This window comes from Rhopalosiphum maidis, chromosome 3, assembly GCF_003676215.2.
Source record: "Rhopalosiphum maidis isolate BTI-1 chromosome 3, ASM367621v3, whole genome shotgun sequence".
Lineage (NCBI taxonomy): Eukaryota > Metazoa > Arthropoda > Insecta > Hemiptera > Aphididae > Rhopalosiphum > Rhopalosiphum maidis.
Window position 1 is genome coordinate 31,115,303 of NC_040879.1, and position 24,903 is coordinate 31,140,205.

Below are 24,903 nucleotides of genomic sequence, written 5' to 3' on the forward strand. Positions count from 1 at the left end.
CTTTTTACTTCAATAATGCAGTTATTCAAAATTTAATTTTTTAAATATACTTAAAGATCAAAATATTTTATAATTCTAGAAATTTTTTTTACATTTTTTAAAGAATGTCCAATGGAAATATAAACTTACGTTTTACAAACGACCACATCTCTATTATACAGTTAATTATTTAGCGGATATTTTTTTTGAAATGTTAACATATTATCAAAATAAAAATCCGAACAAGTAGTTTTTAAGTTATTTATCTAAATATACAAGATAATAAGTTTACAATACTGATTTTGGAAAATACATAACAATTTTTTTTTAATATACACTAAATAATTTACAGTAAAAAGGAAATTCTCATTTTAAAACGAAAATGTGCATCACTATAGGACTATACTGTAGCACAGAATATTTTAAGTATTTAAAAATATGGTGTAGTGTATAATTATTCAAGAATTCCGAAAATCTGCAGAGTTTGAATGAACTCATCATTAAATAAATGAATAGGCGTGAACGCGCTTTGTAATTCACCCTGTATACCAACTTATTTATATCCCATTCCATATAATATTCAAAGAGCTGATATCTATCACCTGGTCTCAGTATAACACTTGGTGGGTACGGTGTAAAAAAATCATATTACATTATATGTCTTACGATACGAACGTAATGGGGTTTGGTAGGTTTCTGCACGAATTACAGTATGCATATTACGTTAAATCCTAATGAAAGACTTTTTTATACATAAAGTTTATAAACGAATATAAAATTTTTTAAATTGTCAAAAAAAAAGGCCTTTATTATATTGTTATGTGCTTGTCAAACTTTAAAAAAAACTACTCGATTAATTATTCTATATAGTTAACTTTTACTTATAATTTTATATATTTTATAATACAATTCAGCAATTTACATTTGAAATATTTTTCTTCAATATTTTTATATTAAAATAATCTTAAATTCCATTAAAATTTGAAAAAATTTAGCCTGTAAATAGGTATTTTAAATAAACATTTTATAAATATTTTTTTTTCTACTACTATTGAAATGAAAAATATACTACCTAAACCACTATAGATGGCTCGATATGGTTTTTGAAATTACGTTTACATTTTATGTACGATAACCTTTCACTGTTATACATCCAAATCCGTGACCTATCTCAAACACATGCATTTATATGTTGTTGTTTTTTAATCTTGTTAAAATATATTAGTTTCTTTAAATTGTTTGAGACTTAACAAATACCTACTAATACTTAATGGTCATGGACTAATAATCGTATATTGTGAACGTAAAGGGTCCAATCCGTACTGTCAGATGACGGTGGTTCGATACAACAAGAGTAGATTATATTATGTTGTTATGGAGAATATTTGTTGTTAAACCGGTCCGGTCTAAATAGAAATGCATAACGTACACCTGAGATTTGTCGTATGCCGGAGCTAGAATTGTCAACAACCGAATAAAATATAACCATGATCCTTTAAAAAATCTTTAAGTTACTTACTTAGAAAGTATAGTACCTATCTAATCTATCTTTGATCTTTATATAAGTAAATATATTTTTTTTTGTATACTTTACTAAAAACATATATAATATAAATTAATAAAAACAAAAAGTAATAACAAACACGTATTATAGATTCTTTCCTACCAAGTAAATACGTATTATTATGTATTTATCTAAAACTAACTGATTATAAATTATCTGTAAATTGTAATATTTATTTTATTTTATCATTTGTTTAATAGTCGCGAAAATATTACAACTATATACTGGTGAACTATTCTGTCACATGGAAGAAACTTCAAGTCCAATTATATTCACTTGTAAGACTAACCTTGAATTATTGAGTCAATCTTCTAATATTTTTGTAGACGGAACATTTTCATATGCAACCAAAAACTTTGAATAACTATATTCAATACATATATTAAAAAATGATTTTTATGTTCCTGTAATTTACTGTTTTTTAATTTCAAAATCAACTGAAACCTATTTACAAATGTGGCACACAATTACTAATTTATGTTTAAGATTTATTGACATAGATATACAAAATTTATTAAAGCATTCAAATTTTGATTTTGATTTTGAAAAAAGTGCTCACATAATATTTTGTAACTATTTTAATAGAAGTATCTAAAATACTTTTTAAGATACAATTATTAATACCTATATTAATTAAAATTATTATTAACTATAAATTATGAGTTATGACTATTAATAACTGGTGAAGTGGATAGTACACATATCTATCTACCTATTTACATTTACTTATTAAATATATATTTTTATTTTATTTGATTTAACTATGATTTAGATATCATAGTCCATAGGTATATATTATTATCTAATTACCTACATTTGAATAGTTATTTTTGATTGACTATTTTGTTTTTGTATTATAATTATGAATTTAATAGAAGACTATATTTGAAAACTAACATAAAGATGATGGTATTTTAAAGTATTTTAGTCTTAAATTCTTAAACTACATTTTTTTTTTTAAATTAAATCATAAAATTACCTACCATATACCACTTGAGGATATATTGTTGATAAGTGTTAAGTTAATACTGAATAATAGACCGGCTGTGAATATAAAATTGAATATTTTTGATTTTGAATTAGAAAATATTCTTGATTCTCTTTCGCTAGATTTTTTGTTGAAGTTATTACATATTATGATATTGATTGTGTTTTTACAATTGACCTTTTTTACTGGTGAATTAATATTTAAAGATCATTAATATTGGGAAAGTTCTAAGAAATTACTTATAGCATTTAAAATCATCATAAAAGCACTCAAATAAGAATTTAAAAAACTTAATTTTCAGCAAAAATATTTAATCAAAAAAAAAAAAACTTATGATAAAAATATATGATATTGTAAAACATTGTAACTATCTAACAATAAATTATTTTAAAGTGTCTTAATTCAAATATCTATAACAAATCAGATAAAATTATTTACATAAAAAATACACTATTAAATATTATCAATAACAGTTTTTAACAGCTTTTGCTTTTGATGTTTTCTTTTTTTTGAACATTTTGTGTAATGTTGAATACCAATTCTTCTTCTTCTTGGCTATTGCTTATAAACATCGACGGGTATAAACTTTCTCCCACTAAATCCTATTTAATATAAAATTAATTCAAAAGTAAATAATTTTTCAAATTCATTTTAATACAATCGAGTGATTATTAATCAATACATACTCTAAATTCATTTATTATCTTTGTAGCGAGTACATTTAATTGCCTCAGAATGGGCATCATATCTTTGAAAGATGATATTGGTTTGTGCAACGTTTATATTAAAAACATGAGTGACCAGACAACTGGCTCAATTCCATGATGCATATGATTTAACAATGGTATTAACGCTCCCATAAAATAACATACACTTGAAAAAGGCATGAGTAATAAAACCTCTTCCAATTTACTATAAATTATATTAATTTAATTTTTAATTACCTTGGTACAAATTATGATTATTGAAAAAAAATAAAGATCATTCTAGTGAATTAAACTTGCCTTGAGCGTATTCTTTTAATAATTTCTATTAATGGTGGTATTTTTGTGATTATTTATTACATCCAAACTTCCCAACAATAATTCAGCCTGAGAAAAGAAAATTTAATTAATCATGAATAATACCAATGGATTGACATTTTATTATATTTTTTTTAGATGTAAAGGTCCTTTTTGTCGAAAATGAAAGAACAGATGGTCCTAGTTCTTTTTCGTCCTCTTGTCTTCTTTCTTCTTCCCGTTCATCTTGTAATACAAGAGACTCTTTGGTTTTTTCATACATGCGTATGACATTGTTTTGACCAGAACTCGCAAAATAATAACCATTTCCACTCACAGTCATATTTTGACATTCCCCTCTGTGACCCTAAATCAAATAAAATGTTTGACATTGTAACAACAAAAGACAAATTACAATTAGTTCCTTTTTATTTACTTGAAGTGTCAAGACTCTTTGGAAAACATCAACATCACAATACTTAATGTTTCCATTTTTTTCAGTAGTGAAAAATTGATGGGTCTTAGGAATAAATTTAATACTGGTCAATGTAGACTCTGTACTTAAATGCCTATGACAGTCACTATAATCCAAGCCCCAAATTCTAATTGTTTTATCAGCACTTGCGGTTATAATAAGTGATGAATCATAATTAATGTCAAAATCATTAACTAGTAATAAGTGTCCATAAAGATTAATCAAGTGCTAAACAAAAAAAAAAATGTTACTTTCATTATATAAAGCTATAAAAATTTTTATTATCACATATTCAAAGAGTAAAATAGTAAAATAAAAACACTCACCTTAAATGTATCCATAAAAATATTTTGACAGTGTTATCCAAAAGAGCAACTGCTAATAATTTGTTATCTGTGCTTACTCTTGAGCACTGTACATTTTCATCTAACTCTAATGTCTTCAAACGATAAAACTTTTCGATCAGAATTTGGCAAAGTTACTAATTCCAATTGCCATAGTTTAACTGTACTGTCACCACCACTCGTAACACAACACGACTATAATGGTTATCAAAAAATATTGTACCAGAATAATAAAAAATGAAAATTAACTTTATTTTTACCTCATCTGGTAACATATAAATTGACTTCAAATCTTTTAGATGGGCAGAAATGCTTTCAATAATATCACCTGCAGCTATGTCAATTACCAACAATTTACCGTCTTCAAGACCAGCTAAAATGTGTCTGTCTCCAGGAAGCACACATAAACACTGAACAGGGCTAAATGTCTCTAGTTCAAATGCAATTAAAAGTTTTTTTATTCCTCATTTTTACAGACTCTGAATCTCCAGTGAATATAGCTAGATTGTCTGAACTAAATGCTAAAACTCTTACATTGGATCTATGGCCATGTAACAAAATCTTTCGAATCAATCTTACTTCTTTACCAACTGCTAATAACACAGAATAAAAAGCTTAAGTGTTATCTGCCATACTCACAACAACCTGTAATACCACATACAAATTATATTAAATATTTGACTATGAAACTCAAAACTTCAATTGATTTAATGTTGTAGTCAGTAAAAATAAGAGGTAAATGTCAAACAACATCCTTTAACTTAGGATTTTTTTCATTTAAAAATACTATATCTTCATATTGCTCTTATTGGACATACAAAATTAGAACATAATAAAGTAAATTCAATAAAAATTTATATGAAAAATCACTAAAATTAAAATGTCCATAGCCTGTATTAAATATAAATAAAATATGCAACGTTAATAAAAATCGGTCTTTTTAATTTCGCCAACCAAAAATATCATATACATGTTATGATTTGTTTTATCTGTAGCTGAAGAAACAACACAGCCAGGACCTTCTCTCATTGAAGATCCACTTTTTTCATCCTTTTTTTTAAGACTAAGAATGATAGAATTCATTATATTTCCATTTTATGTTTAATAATTATAATTGTGCTAGTGAAAAAAAAATACTAACAACAAAATCTAACAAGTTATCTGAAGACAAAAGCTCAGACATTTTAATCTCTGATTCTTCATAATTTGTTTTTGATATCTTCCAAGTACGCAGTTCTGAGTTATTGCTGCCGGCAACAACAAAATAATCATCTCTCAAAACAGACAAGGTCCACACCTAAATAAAATATTAAAAACAAAAATATAATTTTTAAAGTTTAGTATTTATTTAGAAAAACGTTTGAATTAATTTATATAAACATTTATATTTTAACGAAATAGCATTTTGAGAAAAATAACAATACATAGTTAGTTTTATACTCATAAATAAATTTTACTTCAGTTACGTGACTTGCCAATGTCTTAAAACAGTGCCCAGTTGTTAAATCCCAAAACTTAATATAAGTATCCTTCAATGATGTCATTATGAGGTTGTGCTTTTGTTAATAAATTGAATTCTTGTCATCTCATCTTTATGATCAGACAATCTATGTAATCCGTTTTCTGCTACGACATCCCAAATTACTCCTTCAGTATCCTACAAAATTAATAAACCATATAAAAAATCTTGTATATTTTGTAGCTATGAACCTAAAGAACATACTTTGGAACCTGAAGCGAGAATGTGACCATGTATGTCATAAGTTAGTGCAGTGATAGCAGAACGATGACTTTGGAATGTTTCAATAAGTTCACCAGTCATAAAATCAAACGTATTCACTAAACCTCAGAATAACCTACAGCAATGTGTTTACATTCTGGAATAATGGCCAACTTAACAACAGAAGTCTTTTTTGATGTATTATTTTTCATGTCTTCATCTTCAATTGTCATAACCTGATTAATAATAAATAAATGTACATAATGTATATTATGTTCTTAATAAAACAATTTAAACTTAAAATGTTTAAATGTTTAATTAAATTGTAATAAGTTTACCAATTTTTCTAAACGCAAGTCCCAAATTATAACATTTTCACAAGCTCCAACAGCTACATATCTGTCAGGACTCAGAAATACCGTTCAACGTAACAAAGACTATGTTACAGTCAGGATGACAAACAATATTGAAATTTTTCAATGGAACATAACGCAAGTATTACTTGGTTGTACCCATTTTAAACGATTTTGAACTAAAAAAAAAATTATTATTATAACACATCAGTCTTAGTAGAAATTACACGGAAAGCATTATTATTTGCGCCCACTGCACATACTAAAACGGATAAAATTTTGATCGATAACACGAGTGTTGCATGGAGGTGTTAAAAACGACAACGAGCAATAATTGGGTACATTGTCAATCTTCGAGTTATAAACAATGATTTAATTACCTTAAGTGACAAACTTTATCTTCTTTATTTATGGTGTAGCAAACAAGTACGATTTATAGCAGCAACACCGCGGAAATCACGATTTGGAACAATCAAGTGGACGGTTTTTGTTTAATACATAGATGTAGTATTGTATGAAAAACGACTATCAAAATAACGATGCTGTTCTAAACGGGTGTACCACGATTAAATATTTAAAAGTATGGGACGACGTGTCTCACCGAGAATAATTCGCCCGTAGGTACATGTCAAGTCACGTATTTGTGAATAACGACGCATTTTTATCAGACTACTGTGCACTTGTTATCACACCGGTAGCCGGGACCATGCCCAAATTGACCATGACTATAATATTATTATCACTGCAAGCGTATGATAACAGTATTAACTTGTGGGAATGTTGGCTGTGGCGGCAAATATTTCATTATTCCTAGTATTATGCATTGTGCACTTGACTGGCTTCGAGACTCGACTACTCGAGAATTTATCGATTTCATTAACAATTACTATTAATCATCTGTAATTAAATTAAATTATTTATTATAGGGAACTCAAGATTCTAGTTTAGTGTTTTGACATTTAACGTTTCGACTGACAGGGCTATCTAAATCTTACTGTACTCTATATACTTACACTTCATATTTAACTAACTATGGTTTTATATAGTATATAACGCTAAACGATGATAATGTTAATGTTTTTCAATCGTGTAACGAGAGTGAAATACATAGACAAGTTATTATTACGTAATATAAAATTTGTTATTAGTTATTACTAATTAGTATTACCTAGGTACCTATAACTAATAAATTGTAATCTTGACTACCTACATAATTATATCATGTAGTATGTAATAACTACGACTTTTCTTCTATTAATTTAAATCGTCAAATGATTGGATACTATCGAAAACTATTAATAGTATCACATGTATTTAATTGTATCGTTGTGTAACAAACATAAGATTATCTTTACATTTTATATAAATAAAATTTGTTACAGTGGCACCGATCACATATGGCAAGTGGGGTAAATACCCCAAAAAATTTTAATGGGTCATGAGTAATTTTTTTTTATAGATATAGTTGTAATTTGTAAATACTAAATACTAAATATAAGTAATATAGTAATATAAGTAAAAAAAATCAGAAAATCTAGAAATAAGCATATTTTAAAAAAAGCACTTTCAAATTTCATAATTGAACATGTTTTAACATGACATACACTTCTATAGAACTCTGCTACAATTTAAGTCAATTCATAAAAATAAGCAAATGCTTAAGTGCCAACCCCTGCTTATATGACATACAAAAAATAATTGTTTAGTAAAATAAAAAAAAAAGCACTTTAAGTAAATAAAAAGTAAATATAAGACATAACTTATCCAACCTACTGAATATAAAATAAGTGATCTCTTTTGGTATTAAGCTTTTATTTGTTAATAATGTTATTATTAAATGATTTAATAAGTTCAAAATATTTGTAGTTGTTATGTTATGCTTATTGGTTATCCTACACTTAACGCATAACTTATACCCCAAAACTTAAAAAACAATTTTTTATTATATTTTGATTATTATTGAGTGACTATTATCAATTAACACAGAAATTTAGAAATATAGCTAAAAGTAAATAGAGGAATATAAGTACATTTAACGTTCGTCATTATTATAATATGAAAAAATCTTTGAATTATTTAATGTTGTACAGAACTGGTTACTCACAAATGACAAACATATAGTTATCAATGATATGATTATTATAATAATATAATGTATTGACAAAATAATTTTGAACACAGAGTAACAACAATGATTTGCTTAGTATATGGTAGAATGGCCTATGAATACATAATATATTTTAGATAAACAGTAACCAAATAATGTATAGATTAATCAATAGGTTTAAAATTAAGAGTTCATTAAACCAGTGCTTCCCAACCGGAGTTCCGCAAGATCTAAGAGTTCCGTCAGCCGGTGGCAAGGGTTCCATAAAAATTTGGAAAAATGTAAATTAATTAATAATATTTTTGATTTGAACTATGATTCTAACATAGAATAGCTCCAAAAATTGTATGGGGGTTTCACAAGACGTTTAAGCTCCTGTAAAGGTTTCGCAAGTAAAAAAAGTTGGGAAACACTGGTTAATTATGTATTATGAATTATGTTTAAAAGATTTAAGATATGTAGATTCCACATTTTTGTTTTATATATAACTATTTGTGTACATAACAAAAATAAAATTGTTCAAAAAAGATAAAAATATAAACAATTAATCATACAAAAGTATGATTAATATTTAAGTATGATTAGTATTTTTAAACGGTGCTTCTAATGCTTAAATCGAACCAATTTGTTGTTCCCCTTTCTCACTGAAAAATATTTGTAAATTTTAAATTAATAATTAATGATATATAAAAAAAAAAAACTATAATAAACATAGATAGTATGACATTCTGTGTTATATAAATTCATGGACAATTCAAACACTAATGCAATTCTCAAAAAAAAGATATTTTTTTACTTGTCTATCGAAATGTATCAAATAAACTATACAACATATTAAGAATTAAAAATAAAAATATTTCAATGATAGAAAATATAATTGCACTATAAATAATGTATTTAAAATTTTATTTTAATACCCATTTTATTATGATTGAATAAAAACATTGATAGTTATTAAAATAATGACACTTATGTGTTAACTGAATACTTATTAATTTTTTTTACTTTATTACTCTGGATATTAAACATATCTAACATTTTATAGGTCTTTATCTTGATTATCTTGTTTATGGAAAAATAATTATTCATTAACTACTTATTTAAATACATAATTATATATGAATTTATAAAATTTACTTAGAATATTTCACGATTGTAATTAATTATTTTAAACCTAAATAATTGTCACGATATAATGTATTAATATTTATATAATCAGATATGTAATAATTTCGAGACTATAAAATATTGAGTTCAATAAATATTTTGCGTTGCATTAATATCAAATTTTAATGAATTATAGAACATAACAATTTAGGAAAATAATGAAGAAAAGTTTTATTTGAATCATTCTTTGTTCCGATAAAAAAAATTTCCTATAGTTTATGACAAAATAATGTATCTCATACATATTGAAACTAATACTAATAATTTCAAATAGAAATTAAATAATTGCTTTTTTTTATTAAATACACAAATATAAGGTACCTTGATTTGGATGAAATTAAAATGTTGAAAGCTTTTATGTTGTTCGTTTCTTTTAATACTGTGCATAAATCTGTAAATGCTGTTGGGCCCCGACCTTGAATTAATTCGTATAATTTTTTGACTGAATCTTCTTGTGGATCCTGCAACAAAACGAAAAAAAAATTTAAACAATTCTAAATTCTAAATAATACTGTGTAAGAGAAGAATAAAATTAAATGAAAATGTCTCACCAAAATATAATCTTTCATCCATTCATTTATCACATTTTTTTCTAATAGAATATCAACAATAGTTTTTAAATCAAAAGTAACATTTATTAATTCTGACATACAGTTGTTAATCAGTTTTCGATGGTATTGATCCATTTTGACTGAGTCAACGTAGTAGGGAAAATTCAATAAAAGTATATTTCCAAAACTAAGTAAAATACTAAAGTATTGTTCTTAGTAGATACTTGATAACAACACGTTGAAAAAACTTAAAAATTATTAGTAGTTATAATATAAAATACTCAAGTTAAATAGTAATAATTTAACGATATTATAAATAATAATAGTTGTTATAGTTAATAACAGTGACTTGACATTGCCTAATGGCTGTTAACAAAACTTGTTGAATCTAAAATAACGGAGTAGTTTAATGATACTATGCGAGCATGAATAAGCACTTTTTTTCTGTGATAAGTGTTGACAAAACGAAAAATGTTTATATTCCTTTCTTGAATATTAGAGTTTCACCAACAACCTAAAAAAACTAATAAATTCAACTCCATAAATAATATTTAAATAAATCTTTGGTTCTGGTTGAAAAAATGTATTATTTTTGTGTTTTAAGTAAATTATAAGGTTTATAATTTTTTACCATAGTCATATAGAATGTTAGGATTGTGTCGTTAGAAACGGATAGCGAATATTTACAATTTCCATGGCAGAAACAAATTTTATAATGTAGAATATTCAGTAGACATTCAATTATTTTTATAAATTATGTTTTATTGACTACTATTATTTTTTCTTTGTCATTTGTGTCCAAATAATATTATTATACGTTTTATGCCACATAACAATTTTTTACTCAATACCCATAAATACTTGTATGACAATTTAACACCTAAATTGTGTGATGATATGAGATAACAACTAGCAACACTATTCTTGTTTACTGTCTTTTTCTAACATGCCATCTCGGATTCTTGGTTGTGTTTACATAGGTCTTATGGCGGGCAATATGCCAACAACATATTTAAAAATATTTTTTTCATGTATTCGTTGTCATCCATTTTATATTAATCATTAAAAGGGAATCCATAAAAATATATTTTAAAACACTTACCTGTTGGTTGTAATAGTAAGCACTTAAGACAAAATAAATCGTCTTAGATTTAATATTTCTAGCTTTTTAGTTTTCATTTTTGTATAAATTAAAATATTAAATACTTATGCAGTGTTTTGCTGTGACAGTAACTTGTTTTGTAATAAAATAACATTAGTGTTTTTATGAAATATAATAAATAAATAATAAATGAACAATCTTGTATGCTTATCAATTGAACACTATTAGCCATATAAATTAACATTTAAGTATCTAAGTATAGTAAAATTTTTGTGCTAATATGTTAAAAGTAGATACATTTAGTTTTTGAACTAATCACGATCAGGTTGCTTTGTTTTTAATTAAATGCAAGATTTATAATATAAATACCACTTCCACAGATGTCTCAAAATGTTATAAATAAAACTCAGTGCTTCGTTAGTATAATGCACATACCTATTATAGATATGTAATTTATGAATCTGTTAATGAGTTGAAGAATCAGTCTAATCACTTCTTCCAAATTTAAAATTAATAACTTTATGTTTTATCAGTAGGCAGTAAGTACAATGTAACACTATTTATTCGCATAGGCTAAATGTATTAAAATTCAGGTTCAAATCATGACTTATTTAAGATATAATTTGACTTATGATTGTCACTTTTCAAATGAGAATTGGGAGTCGACTTGATGAATTAACTCATTAAAGTAAACTCAATTGATTGAATTGATTCGTCACAGTGAGCGAGTCACAATTCCCATCTTTATACTTATCTAATATGGTTGTGATTAAATGGTATTAATTTTTACTCAACAAAGCAATTGTAATTGTATCTGTTTATAAGGAATAAATATAAGTATACTAAAAATAATAATATACTATACCTTATGTTTTGATACATAATATTCTATGTTTTTGGATTAAAACCTTGAAAATCTATTATAAATTCTGAAGGTTCCTTATAAACATAAGTTGATTATTATATCAAAAATTGATATTTACAATATCTTTTTACAAACAATAAGATTTAAATATATAATACATTCTTCCATACAAGTTTTGCTTACAAAGATAATTGAAAACATTTAAGTGTAAGTCAACAAATATTTTTATAGCTCATATACATTTATAATATCCCATTAATTTGTTTAAGTTTTTTTTATTGTGATCTAAATGCTTTAATTGTAAAAACTTTTAAAATTCCACTATTACTTAAATAAACTTATTATATTCTATACACAATTACATTTTCGAAATATTTTATTTATTTTATGCTTTTTTTAGTATCTAGGTGGAATTTTTTCACTCCTTTTAACATTTTATTATTAATTTAATCGTTTTAATTATCATGAAATTTAGGTATTTAGGTAAGCAGGTACCAATCTGCTGTACATTAGGTGTTGATAAAGGTGTGTTAGATTTTAATTCAAAGATCAATTATTGATAATTATACAAAAAAAATCTTAGAATCTTAAAGTATACATAGACAATTATTATTATTGACATTTTAAGTTAAAAGTTGGACTGGATTAATTATTTAAAGATGTATAATACATATATTTTTTGAAATGTTATTTTGTTAGACAAATTTTATTTAATATAGAGTTGTCAAAATATCCACTTTAGTCCATTTATTATCCAAATCTTATTAATCACAAAACAAATCTATGTACATTATAATAATATATTAACTGCAATATTCTTTGAAACACTATTTAACATATAAAAGTACAAATATTAAATTATTCCATATTTACATAAAATATTACATACATAACTAATAAAAACATATGTGTGTATTTTAAATTCATCTAAACTTTTTTCCAAGTTTAAAATTGATTTCACACCAATATTACTGTATAATATATCCAAAAATGGCAACCACTATGTTGATTTTGGAATACTTTGATTGTATCATCGTCTTCCATATCCATAGAGGCTGGAGTATCAGTCTCATTAACTTGTTGTCCATCATATTGAAATCTTACTGTGCTAAAAGTAAGACCCTGAAATTTTCAATTTTGAATGTATTAAAAATATTTAAAGTTTTAATGTAAATAAATCAGCACATAAACTTAATTATTAATACTAGCCATAGATAAAATATTATTTATTGGATTCTCGGTGAAATATATTCCGTACACAAATAGTTTCAAAATAAAAAATTTTGTGATAAATTAATCTAAAATTTAGTCAGTGGAACTATAACTGTTAAAATTATAATAAAATATTTATAATAATATTTATATTTACAGTTTTTTTACAATAAGCATTCATTAATTTTTACAAAATGTTTTTCATATGAATATTCATCATTAATTTTCATCATACACAACAAATTTTTACTCAAATCATTTTCTGATATGATTATTTGAATGATTTTTGCAATAAATATTTGAATAAAAATATATTTAAATAATTTTCAAACACAATGCTACTACAAAATATAAATTAGAATGTTTTACTTTTTAGTTTCTTCTTTAGATAGTTCTATATTTGCTTCATTTATAGTATTTTTATATTTATGCTAAATATAAGATGATTTACAATTGTGAATTTAAAATACAATGTACAATGCCAACTATTGTTTTTAATATGTAAATGTTTTAATTACCAAAATACCAACCATATATTATCTAATATAAAATTACTGAAAGTTATCGGAATAACTATGTTTAAAAATTATTTGAATTCTAAATAAAATTTTATTCAAATGACGCCCTACTCTGGTAATGACTTTGTTTGCGGACAATCAGCGATTAAATTTTCACAATGTAATCAATACCTAAGGGAATTCTCGATGAAATTATCCCATACACAAATAGTTTTTAAATTAAAATATTTTGTGGTAATTTAATCTAAAATTTAGTCAGTGGAATTATAACTGTTAAAATTGGAATAAAATACTTTTTAATAATATTTATACTTACAGTTTTTTCACAGTAGGCAAACATTGATTTTTTTAGTTGAGTAACTTTCTTCATTTTAAATTGAAGCATTAAAATTATCTTGACCGAGTACTTTTAAATGTTACTGTATAACATAATTAAAAATAGTAACCACCAAATTGATTTTGGAATACATCGATTGTATCACTGTCTTCCATATTTATAGAGGCTGCAGTATTAGTTTCATTAACTGGTTTTAACTTAAACGAAATCTTACTGTGCTAAAATTAAGATCCTGAAATGTTCAATCTTCAATGTATTAAAAATATTTAAATTATTAATGTAAATAATCTTAGTTAATACCAGCTATATAAATATTTAAAAATAACTCTATTAACATTTAAGATTACAATTACAAAATGTTTTTAAATATGAAAACTCATCATTAATTTTCATCATACGTAACAAATTATTACTTCAAATAATTTTCAAATATGATTAATTGAATAATTTTTGTTATAAATATTTAACAAATATGGAAAATGCATAGTAAATATATGAATGTACCTATACTATTTACCCAGTTTTTTCAATTGCATTTATTTCAGCTGCAGCATTATCAATTATAAAAATTTTCGGCCAATCAATACTAGCAAAGCAATTTAGGCATTATGCCACATTCTTTTAGTAGGTAGGTAACTAAAATTCAGTGTTATATGCTGAATATGTCTGTTCTATTCATATACTAATTAAGGATCTAAGTTAACTGATATTAATTTGTAGATATATAATATTAATTTTTGATATTATACTTCATACCTGTTGTAATAACTATTGCTAATAGAACTGCACTTACAGCACAAAGAGTAAGCATAAATGTTATAGAATAATTGTCTACATCACAGGCAGATGTGCTGTCTACAAATACAATGTTACTAGATGACTTTAATGAATGAGCTCTTTGATAAGTAAAGTAACTACAAGTAATGACTAATGCAAACAGATCTTCCTTAAACTTGACTATTATATTTATTTATTTGTATATATCAATCTTTTGTATTATTTTCTAGAAAAAATAGGGACTAATATCAAACGTTTTTGTATCATTAGATGCCTACCTAATTCATAGTAAGGACTACATATTATACAAATCTCAAATAAGAAAATTAAATAGCTTTTTAGGTTTAAGTCTATTAGTTTATTATTACTAACTACAGAAAAAGAAGAAGTCCACTTTTTTATTTTTCAAAAGAAAGAAAAAAAATACAAATTGTACGAAATAAAAGTTATGATATCAGTTTAGAAATTTGGCATTTTTTTTTAATTAATAATGTTAAAATATTGATTCTATTAGAAATAAATAATCTAATGTATTATTTAAATAAGAATTATTTTCTTTTTTCAGTTAGTAACTACAAATCTAACGGTATAACCTAAGCTGCTAACCTAATTTTACCTAACCCATGTATACAAGTAATAAAAACTTTGTAAAGAAAGAAGAAAACAAAATTTTAGTTTATAAAAATACATACCTAGTAAAAACACAGTAATTGTAAATAGTAATACACTCATTAAATTACCAGATTATTATTATATGCCGAAAGTCTTTAGATCTTTTAGGAACATTATTTCAAATGGCAATCTTCTAAAACCAATTGATTCCGTTTTCGGGGTTGTTAAATTATCACAAATCGTGGTCAAAGATGTCCAGGTTCCATAAGAAATCTTGTTCACGTCGCGAAGTGGGTAGATTACTACCTAATAAACTTGGATAATACAATTGGTAAAAGGACATTTTTTACAGGAATTATTGGTAAATCACAGTGTTCCAACACAATAGTTTACTCAAAAACTACAACATAAAAATATCATCAGCAGGCTATAAACGTGATAGCATTTCGATCAAAATTATTTATAACAGCATTATAAGCAGATATGTCCGTCTCGATCTATACCGATGATAACATTTTTCCCGGGCAAAATGATTTAATGTGACGGGATTTATTGTGCAGTTTATCATCAATGTAATGTTCCTCTAGCGGCTCATTGAACTGCAATCTCATTCTTACTCATAGCTTGTATAATGTATATGTCCCAACTCCAACATGGCCGTGTTGTAGGTTCTACCACAGAATATTTAACATTAATAATATTTATTTAATATTTCCGTTCAGGTACATTGATAGCGTTTTCCACCGTTCTGCACTGACGAACGTTTCGCGTGTTCCACCTAACCTAACTGGTGCGCATATCATCACTACTATTTTCTTTGTCTATGAACACTGCACTCGGTCAGTGTTTTGCACCGAGTGCGTTGACGGATAGTGCAGTGTGGTGGAAAACGCTATCAATATAGTACTGTTTTAATTCGTGGCACAGAAAATATAAAGGAACCTTTATCAATTGTCAAATAATTCGAATGCCGAATACCCAAGCCGTTATCATTAAATGTGAATGTATAACAAATTTTAACTCATAAAAGTAAATTTTTTATTAACTGTTAATAACCTACCTGTACTGAGTTTAAGTTCCGAATTTCTGAGTTTTGTTCACAATGTCAAGAGAAAACCCTGTGTTGCAGTATGTTGTTCATGCTCAAAAATTGAAAGGCAACGATTTAGTGGAATTGATTAAAGTAGCTTTGGATTGTGTTGACACATTTGCGTTTGCAGAACTCTTAAAATGTCCCAACATTATTGCATTGGAGACTACACATCATGCACCATACCTACATGCGTTACGTTTGTTTTCACAAGGTACGTATTTGGATTATTTGGGCAAAAAAGAATATTTGCCAGAACTTAGTGAGCGTCAGATAAAAAAACTGAAATTCTTAACGATTGTTACATTGGCCTATAAAATGAAAAGAATACCTTATGATGTTCTTTTGAAAGAGTTGGACGTAAATAATGTCTGGCACTTGGAGGATTTAATCATTGAAGCTATTTATTCTAATGTGATTTCTGGCGAACTCGATCAACAGAATCAATATCTGGAAGTGAATTGGGTAGTTCGTAGGGATGTTAGAACCTGATTATGTTAACAACACAATAGACACATTATTGCAGTAATGTGATTCCTGTAAGAAAGTTCTTTCTATAGTAGAAGCTTGTATTGTCAATGCTAATAGCACTAAACAAGGCGTACTAAAACACAGTGCTGCTGTCGACAAAGAAGTTGCTACTGTGAAAAAGCAATTACAACTCCATTACAAGATGAAGAAATGTCTGCTTATACTATAAAAAAAATTTTTCAAAGGAACAAAACCTAGAAGAGTTAAATTTTGGAACAAGCAAATAACTACACAATAATAATAATTCTTACGTTAAATTAATTTATAGTTGTTCTAATATGTATAAATTAGTGAATTTAAACCATTAGTATATAATATTTTTCCTAATTATTAATTTAGTTATATGGAAAAAATAGGTACTGGATATACAAAATTAATTTTTTGATGTACGATATGCCTAATTACCTATCATAATCTTTTTATTAATAAAGTTTTTTTTTTTTTAAATAGTGTTGATTATTCTAATTTACAATTTATACAAATTAAACCATCATCAAGTGTTATGTTGATATATTTTATTGAATTATTAATAAATAACATGAAGGTTCACATTTAGGGAAATCATTCTGCAGCACCACCTAACTAGGAAATTAATATTTGATTAAATTTCTAGGCCTAATTATTTTAATAACAGTATGTTACGAGTTAAATTTATTAAAATTAATATTTTAATTTATAATACTTAATTTTTTAACAATTTAAGATTTAATTTATACAATCTAAATTATATTATTTATATTTATCTATTTTATTTTAATGAAGAACTGTACCCTATAACTGACTGGGCAAGATTCTTAACACAACAGGTATGCAGTTGTTAAACTTTGGTAAGGATGACAGACCAATGTTGCATGGTCACCGCCGAGTACATAAGAACCATAAGGTTCATAACTATTAACGTGTATACACTAATCATATTAACATTTTATGATGAGATAAAACCATAAATTAAATAATTAATTTAAAAAAAAAACCGATATGTTAGATATTTTACAACAATTTTATTGTCATTTGTTGGATACCTATTAACAAAGTGAATAATTAAAAGTAGTTACAATCTTACGAAATACACAATAAAGTGCAAAATAAACAACCTAATACCATATAAAAAAAAAAAAAATTTATATTTTACACAATAAAAACTATAAACACTTGAAATAATTTAATAAAATCAAATGACTAATAAATAATAAAATGTGATAATTATTTTATAATAGACATGTATGGAAGAACAAAACAAAATTAGACAAAAAAATTTTCTTTATAATTCAGTACTATCTAGTGTCTAGTTTAATTAGTACTATAGATAAAATTCAAATTTCAACTACAAAAATATTGAAATATCACATGATTGAAAAATAGTTGTTAGGTACACGTAAGTATTAAATTATTGTAATGTCACCTCTGGTTCTTTATTTTATACATTGATTTATGTAAAAAAATTATTACTAAAGATAGTAATCATCATTTGTTTTCTATGTCAACAAAGACTACGAGGTGAGCTTAAAGGGTTGCTGTGGATATTCTTTGTAAATAAAAATTGAACAATTGATGAACATTCTTATTATGTACACAACACTCACGTTCACAATTACCTAATCAAAAACGAATGTGTATGATGTTGGGTGACCAAAGTTGGGTTTTTTCATTGTACATATTGATAGTTGTTACCTTTGCAGTTTACATTAGCTAATTAAAAATTTAAAGATGTTATTTGTTCGGATTAAAGTACATAATACATATATAAAAGATCACACTTTACGGAAACTTGTATGTATTCTACTATTTACTATACTGTAGTTTAACCATTGTTTGAAAATTGTGGTATTTTATTTAAATGTATTATTATCTACACAGTGATTTAATACTATAGAACTAGATATTACAAAATATCCTAGGTATGTAATTAAGAAGGTTGGAAATTTGGAGTTATAAAATAAATAATTTTTGTAAGTAAAATATATAGGAATCGGGTATATATCAAATTGTGACTTAAATTAAAATGTTATATTATATAAAAGTAAAAACTTTTGCTAACATTTGGTTTAAGGTAATATTGTATTAAAGTTATAAGTATTTAAGTTTTCAATATTACTTATTTAATAGTTAATGTAGTTGATTATTAAAATTCTGGATCTTAATTGGCTTCTAAGTATTTATGTTTTTTCTGCAAAATATTTTTTATATAGGTAATTAATACTTAAGCATAAGTCATATTCAGACATAATTATTTATGTTCAAAATATTTCATTGAATAATTGAATAAATGAGTAAAAAATAAAGTTTCTTATGAAATGATAATAAAAAATATGACAAGTAAATATATAAGTAATATGAAACAATATCCAGTCACAGTTCTAATCATTGAAAAAGTGTTGTGTTTCAACTTGCAAGCTCTTCCCAATATAAGTTGAATGATAAGATTACCGTTTATAAACCGTTTATCACAGTTAATGTATTGGTTATCACTACTCTAGAAACAACCAAGCAAGTAAATACAATTTGCTGTTGTAAAATATACCTCCTTATTGTATTTATTTTTTTAATTACAATGGCATGCAGTCTATATCTACTATTCTAGTATTATGGCACAAGAATACATTGTTGAATCTACTATTGAACCAACTATTATTGTACCCTTTTTAGTCATACAACCTCAGTTAAAATGATATATGTGTATTGTGTAGTATTCAGGGACAGGATGGTTATTTTTTAACCAAATTGATTATGGGCCAGTTTATTTTTTTTTAACTTACTAAAATTTGGAGAGTTCTAAATCACAATAAAAGTTAAATTTAAGAAAAGGTCTGACATTGGTAATCGAGGGCTGGATCATAAATATGATTGACTCTCTGAGTGTTACTTGATTTATACCACCTGGGCCACTCTGCCCCTGCTAATATTTATTGTTTAAATATTCAATATTTGAAAAGCAACAATCGTCAACACAGGCATCATAAAATGAATAATTTTTGTAGAAAAAATACTTTATTATATAAACTAATCTTTTATTTTAAAATATACGTCCATTTTCATAGTAACATAATTTGTTAATAATTAACACTTTTTTTTCGATTTAAAATTATCATGTGTAATATTTTGTTGTATTATCCATGTAGGTTTGCCAGTGTTATTGCATTGTCACTAGTTTAATGATTTCTAAAAGTATAAGATGTATGAATGCAGTAATATTTATATTTCATTTTAAAATTAAAATCTATTTATTTTTCAGGCGCAAGTGATCAAGGTTTTTATTCACATTTTTTCTGGCTTTTTCTTTGTGCTTTCAATTCGGTTTATTCCTCGCCCTTTCACTTTCGTTTTCTGCGGTTATTCTTTAGTGTTATTTCTTGAAAAAAAAATATTAATTGTTAAAAATAAATTATTTTAAAATTAATACTGTTAAATTTTTAACTATGTATTTATTTCGAACAGTTTTTTTTATTAAATTCCTTTTATTAATATCTTTTTTTTTAGTGTTAATTTTAATTTTAAGCTATAAAACATTGATGAATTACTATTCAGATAGTTATAAGTATCGATGGATATTACTATTCAGACACAGTAGGTAAACAATTTATAAGCTTAAAAATGAGTTTAAAAATAAATTGAATGAGTTGGCTCATTATATTAAGACTAAATATCCAGAAATAAATTTTGAGAATGTCTCGGTTTCTGACAGTAGTGTAATTAATATTTTCAATATCGTCTTTACGAAAGATACTGATCACAATTTGAAAAAATCAATAGTAAATGCTATTAAAAAAAATACTTCATCTCTTCGTAAGTGTATTGAACCTATGAACAGTGATTATATCGATAATATAACAGAAATGAATAATAGTACAATAATAAAATGTATTGAACATTGTAATTACACGTCAGACAATTTTGTAAATTACAATCACAAAACTTTACTTGACATATGAAGACACTTCAATGCAGTGGTGATAAAACGGGAAGGGGATAGATCCCCTCCATGATTTTTTTCTTTAATATTTATAACAATTACATTTATGTATATTATACTATAAAGTTAATGTATTACATTTTATTTTAATTTTTTCTCAAAATAACGCTTATGAGCGTATATTATTATTTAGATTCTAGACTCATTCTAGGAACAAGGCTTTTATTATTATTAATATTTAGTAATTAGTTACTTATACAAAATATACGGGAATTACTTACCCAGCTCGGTGATTGTGAATATTTAATTACAACACACTCCTCCCTTGACAGTATATTTGCTATGATCTACATCAATAAGACAGACAACACATGCGAGTAGAACGTCCTCTTAATACAATAAATAATAATACGTAGCTATGTCATTATAGTTGGCCAATTCATTGATTACTATTACATTTGTCACAATATTTTGTTACACAAACCACAGTGTTTTGGCGTTCGTACTCGTATCTCGTACAGTCATACACTGTGTCGCGCATTATACATATTTAAACTGTCTTCTGTAAATTGTAATGTAGTCTATTTTATAAATGTATAATGTTTAATAAAAGAAAAATTACCACCTATTTTACTTGCTCTACCACTAAACACTCGGACTCGGATGAAAAAAATAATATGATCCCTAAGATCATTACAGAAAATGAAGTTGTGGACTTGCCGATAATTTTGTTTAACTAATTAGTGTAAAATGTTTTATTTATGTCATCTCAATGGTTAGTCCACTATGACTGTTCATCGTGGGATTATAAATATAACCTCCAATGAAGTATTGGATACAAATATTGTTAATATTACATTGTTATAAATAGGGCTTGGATTTATATGCAAATGCATATTTTTCTATAATTCACCTAGAAGGCCAGAGATAGATTTCGCCAGAGCTAAACTTAAAAATGTTTTGACAAAAAATCGTGAATATTCAACATTGCAAAAAATCAATAGTATAATCAACGGCGAGGTAACGGAATGTATAACGACGACGAGGAATTGTCAGTTGAAGATCTATCTAGTTTTAAATATGCACTAATATTATATCTTGTGACTAGGAAAGAAGTTTTTCCAAGTACAAAAGTATGCTCCGAGATAATCGTAGATGCTTTCAATTCAAAAACTTAAAATCGATATTTATTACTTCACGCTGGTATTCGTCTCAAAATAATAATTTAATATAAATAGTATACCTAATACTTTTAAACACGATTTTATAAAAAAAATGTTATTGGTTATTCCTAAATTTTAAAATAATAATTTTATAAAATACTTTACTTAATTAATTTATAATATTTTTATATATTTACACAATGTAAGTGTTTACATTACCTTAATTTAAAAAAATTAATATTAGGCATAACCATAAAGTATACCTAATTTAATGATTAATAGTAGTGCATATTAAAAAATCAGCCATATCCCCCTCCCCATGACAAAATCATTTGACCACCACTGCTTCAATGTAATTGTAAATCATCTTAATAGTTAATAGACATAAATTGTACACACGATTTAAAAATTACTTAAATATACCCTCACATCTATCAGTGGCCAATGGATAACACAGACAATAATGATTCAATTAAGTTTAGTTTTATTAAAAATTCTGGTAATGATTACGATACTTTTGAAAATTTCATTTCTTATTCTGTACACACGGAGTCTAAACTACAAAATTACAATGTTTTATTGGAATATACGAATGCATCACCAGAAATTTATTTCATTAGAGCAAAAGAGATCCACTAATACGTATAGTAGCAGTACTCCAATTCTATCAAAAAACATGATCGATAAATCTATTTTTGTTACCCCATGTAAATGTAAAACAACAAACAAAAAACATGAAACAAGTCATTTGCATAGATGTAAATTGGAGGGGGGACTTAGCCCCCTACATTTTTTTAAATTTTTTCAAGAAATTTTAAGTTATTTATTAAAATTATAAAATATAAAATGTAATTCCTAATCAAGATATGCGATAGCCGATAGGTATATATGTGTTATGTTAAGACATTTAAGCTTCATGTATGAATTTTGTATAGTAAATTTATAATAAAATTAAAATTTATTTTAAAAAGTTTACTTTTTGAGGGAAAAATCGAAAAAATGGTGGAGAGTTGGGACACCGATTTTTGATGCGATTTTAAATGGTAGAGTGTAAATAACGAGCTTTCAAATTTTTTAAATCGCGACAAATTTAAAAAAAAAGACGCTCGCGCTTGAAACGCTGCGTGTGTAACCAGCTGTAACTTTAAAAAGTCTTGGATCCTAATAATCGGCGCATCTGAGTGGTCCCGAGTACTAGGGGTTAAATGCAGGTAGTGTATTAGTTAGGTCCCGAATTTTTATAGGTACTACACTAGTTGGGTCGTGGAATTTTATAGGATATCTACTATACTAATTAAAATAATTCAGGACCCAACTGATGTAGTACCTATAATAATTCGGGTCCCAACTCAGATGCAGCCCTAATAATACCTACGTCTTTTTAGGTACTTATATCATTGTCATATTGTTCTTATTATTCTCAATTCATTTTTATTGGGCAAATAAAAAATAAATATTAAAAGTTTTTAATCGTTCTACGTTTAATAAACTTTAAACATAAGTTGTTTTTGATTTCATTATTAAATATTATAATTATATTGTTTTTTTTTAAAGTATGTTCATTGTGTGAGTTATATATTTGAATTTGTATTATAACACATAATAATTTTGTCAGTTTAAAATATTTTAAATGTTTTTAATAGTTACTAAATTATAATACATTGATGCCTGATGATGTGCTTAGTATTAGTGTAATTTTGGATTAGGGAGAAGGCATCATCACTGAGGTTCGTCCATACAAAATGGATATACCATCACAAGATTAATAAAAGTGTTTACTATACTATTTATACTATTTAACAAATCATTGTTTTAGTAAGTTTACACGACAAAAAAAATAACATAAAGGTGGTGTGACCACTTCCCCCTTGAATAGGTACCTCACTCGTGCCTGTCATCACTATTGTTTTTATACATAATATGTTTCATGGATTATAGATTTGAAACTATTGATTAGTTTTATGAAAATACAATATTTTGATTAGGTATATATACTCCGTGATCGATAGATACGGCCACGATGAAGGCATCATCACTGATATAAATCTATTAAGATTTAATCTATTCTGTGGCAATATAACCAACTAGTTCCGATAGCGAACAACTTGTTTCGGCTTCAGACTGTTAGTGACGCTCATGTCCGAAAACAACGAGTTTCGGTCAGCCGTCGTATACGTTCTATCGTGGTACGTAGTATAGATCCTTATATATTATACAAAAGAACAGGCTTTTTTATGTTCCCATTTTGTGACGGCGCTATTTAACTTTTTTCCAATTTTTTTTCATAGAGTTGTTCCAAATAGGTTACAAAACCTTCCTTTATGAGTGTCACCACGTCACCTGATTTTCGAAATTTTTAAAGGGTTGAAATCGATGAAAATAAAATTTTATGTGTAATTTGTACATCAATATTCATATAATAATAACAATAGTAGTCGGCCGATAACGGGAATACGGTTTGGCACGGCGGGCCGGAGGTTTCCAACTACCTGTAACCCCTGACATTTTTTGTGTAAATCGCTCTGTAGATATGAATT

At 25.9% G+C, this 24,903-nt stretch overlaps 1 protein-coding gene and 2 pseudogenes across 1 annotated transcript; 1 reads left to right on the forward strand and 2 right to left on the reverse strand.

Annotated features, from left to right (window-relative positions):
- Positions 1-2,984: 2,984 nt before the first annotated feature.
- Positions 2,985-6,587, reverse strand: LOC113558445 (annotated as a pseudogene).
- Positions 6,588-9,045: 2,458 nt separating this feature from the next.
- On the reverse strand, positions 9,046-10,470 carry LOC113559171. The gene is made up of 3 exons (XM_026964799.1): positions 10,250-10,470; positions 10,020-10,159; positions 9,046-9,175 (listed from the first exon to the last, which is right to left on the reverse strand). The coding sequence occupies exons 1-3, from the start codon at positions 10,382-10,384 to the stop codon at positions 9,142-9,144; spliced, it is 309 nt and encodes a 102-aa protein (XP_026820600.1). The 5' UTR covers positions 10,385-10,470; the 3' UTR covers positions 9,046-9,141.
- Positions 10,471-16,689: 6,219 nt separating this feature from the next.
- Positions 16,690-17,517, forward strand: LOC113558561 (annotated as a pseudogene).
- Positions 17,518-24,903: the final 7,386 nt, after the last annotated feature.

Bases quoted from the DNA above. Each gene is read 5' to 3' on its own strand.
- LOC113559171 (XM_026964799.1), bottom strand. From the start codon at position 10,384: ATGGATCAATACCATCGAAAACTGATTAACAACTGTATGTCAGAATTA. The intron at 10,160-10,249 runs GTGAGACATTTT...GTTTTGTTGCAG, and splicing joins GGATGAAAGATTATATTTTG to GATCCACAAGAAGATTCAGT. The intron at 9,176-10,019 runs GTACCTTATATT...AATATTTTTCAG, and splicing joins TTAATTTCATCCAAATCAAG to TGAGAAAGGGGAACAACAAA.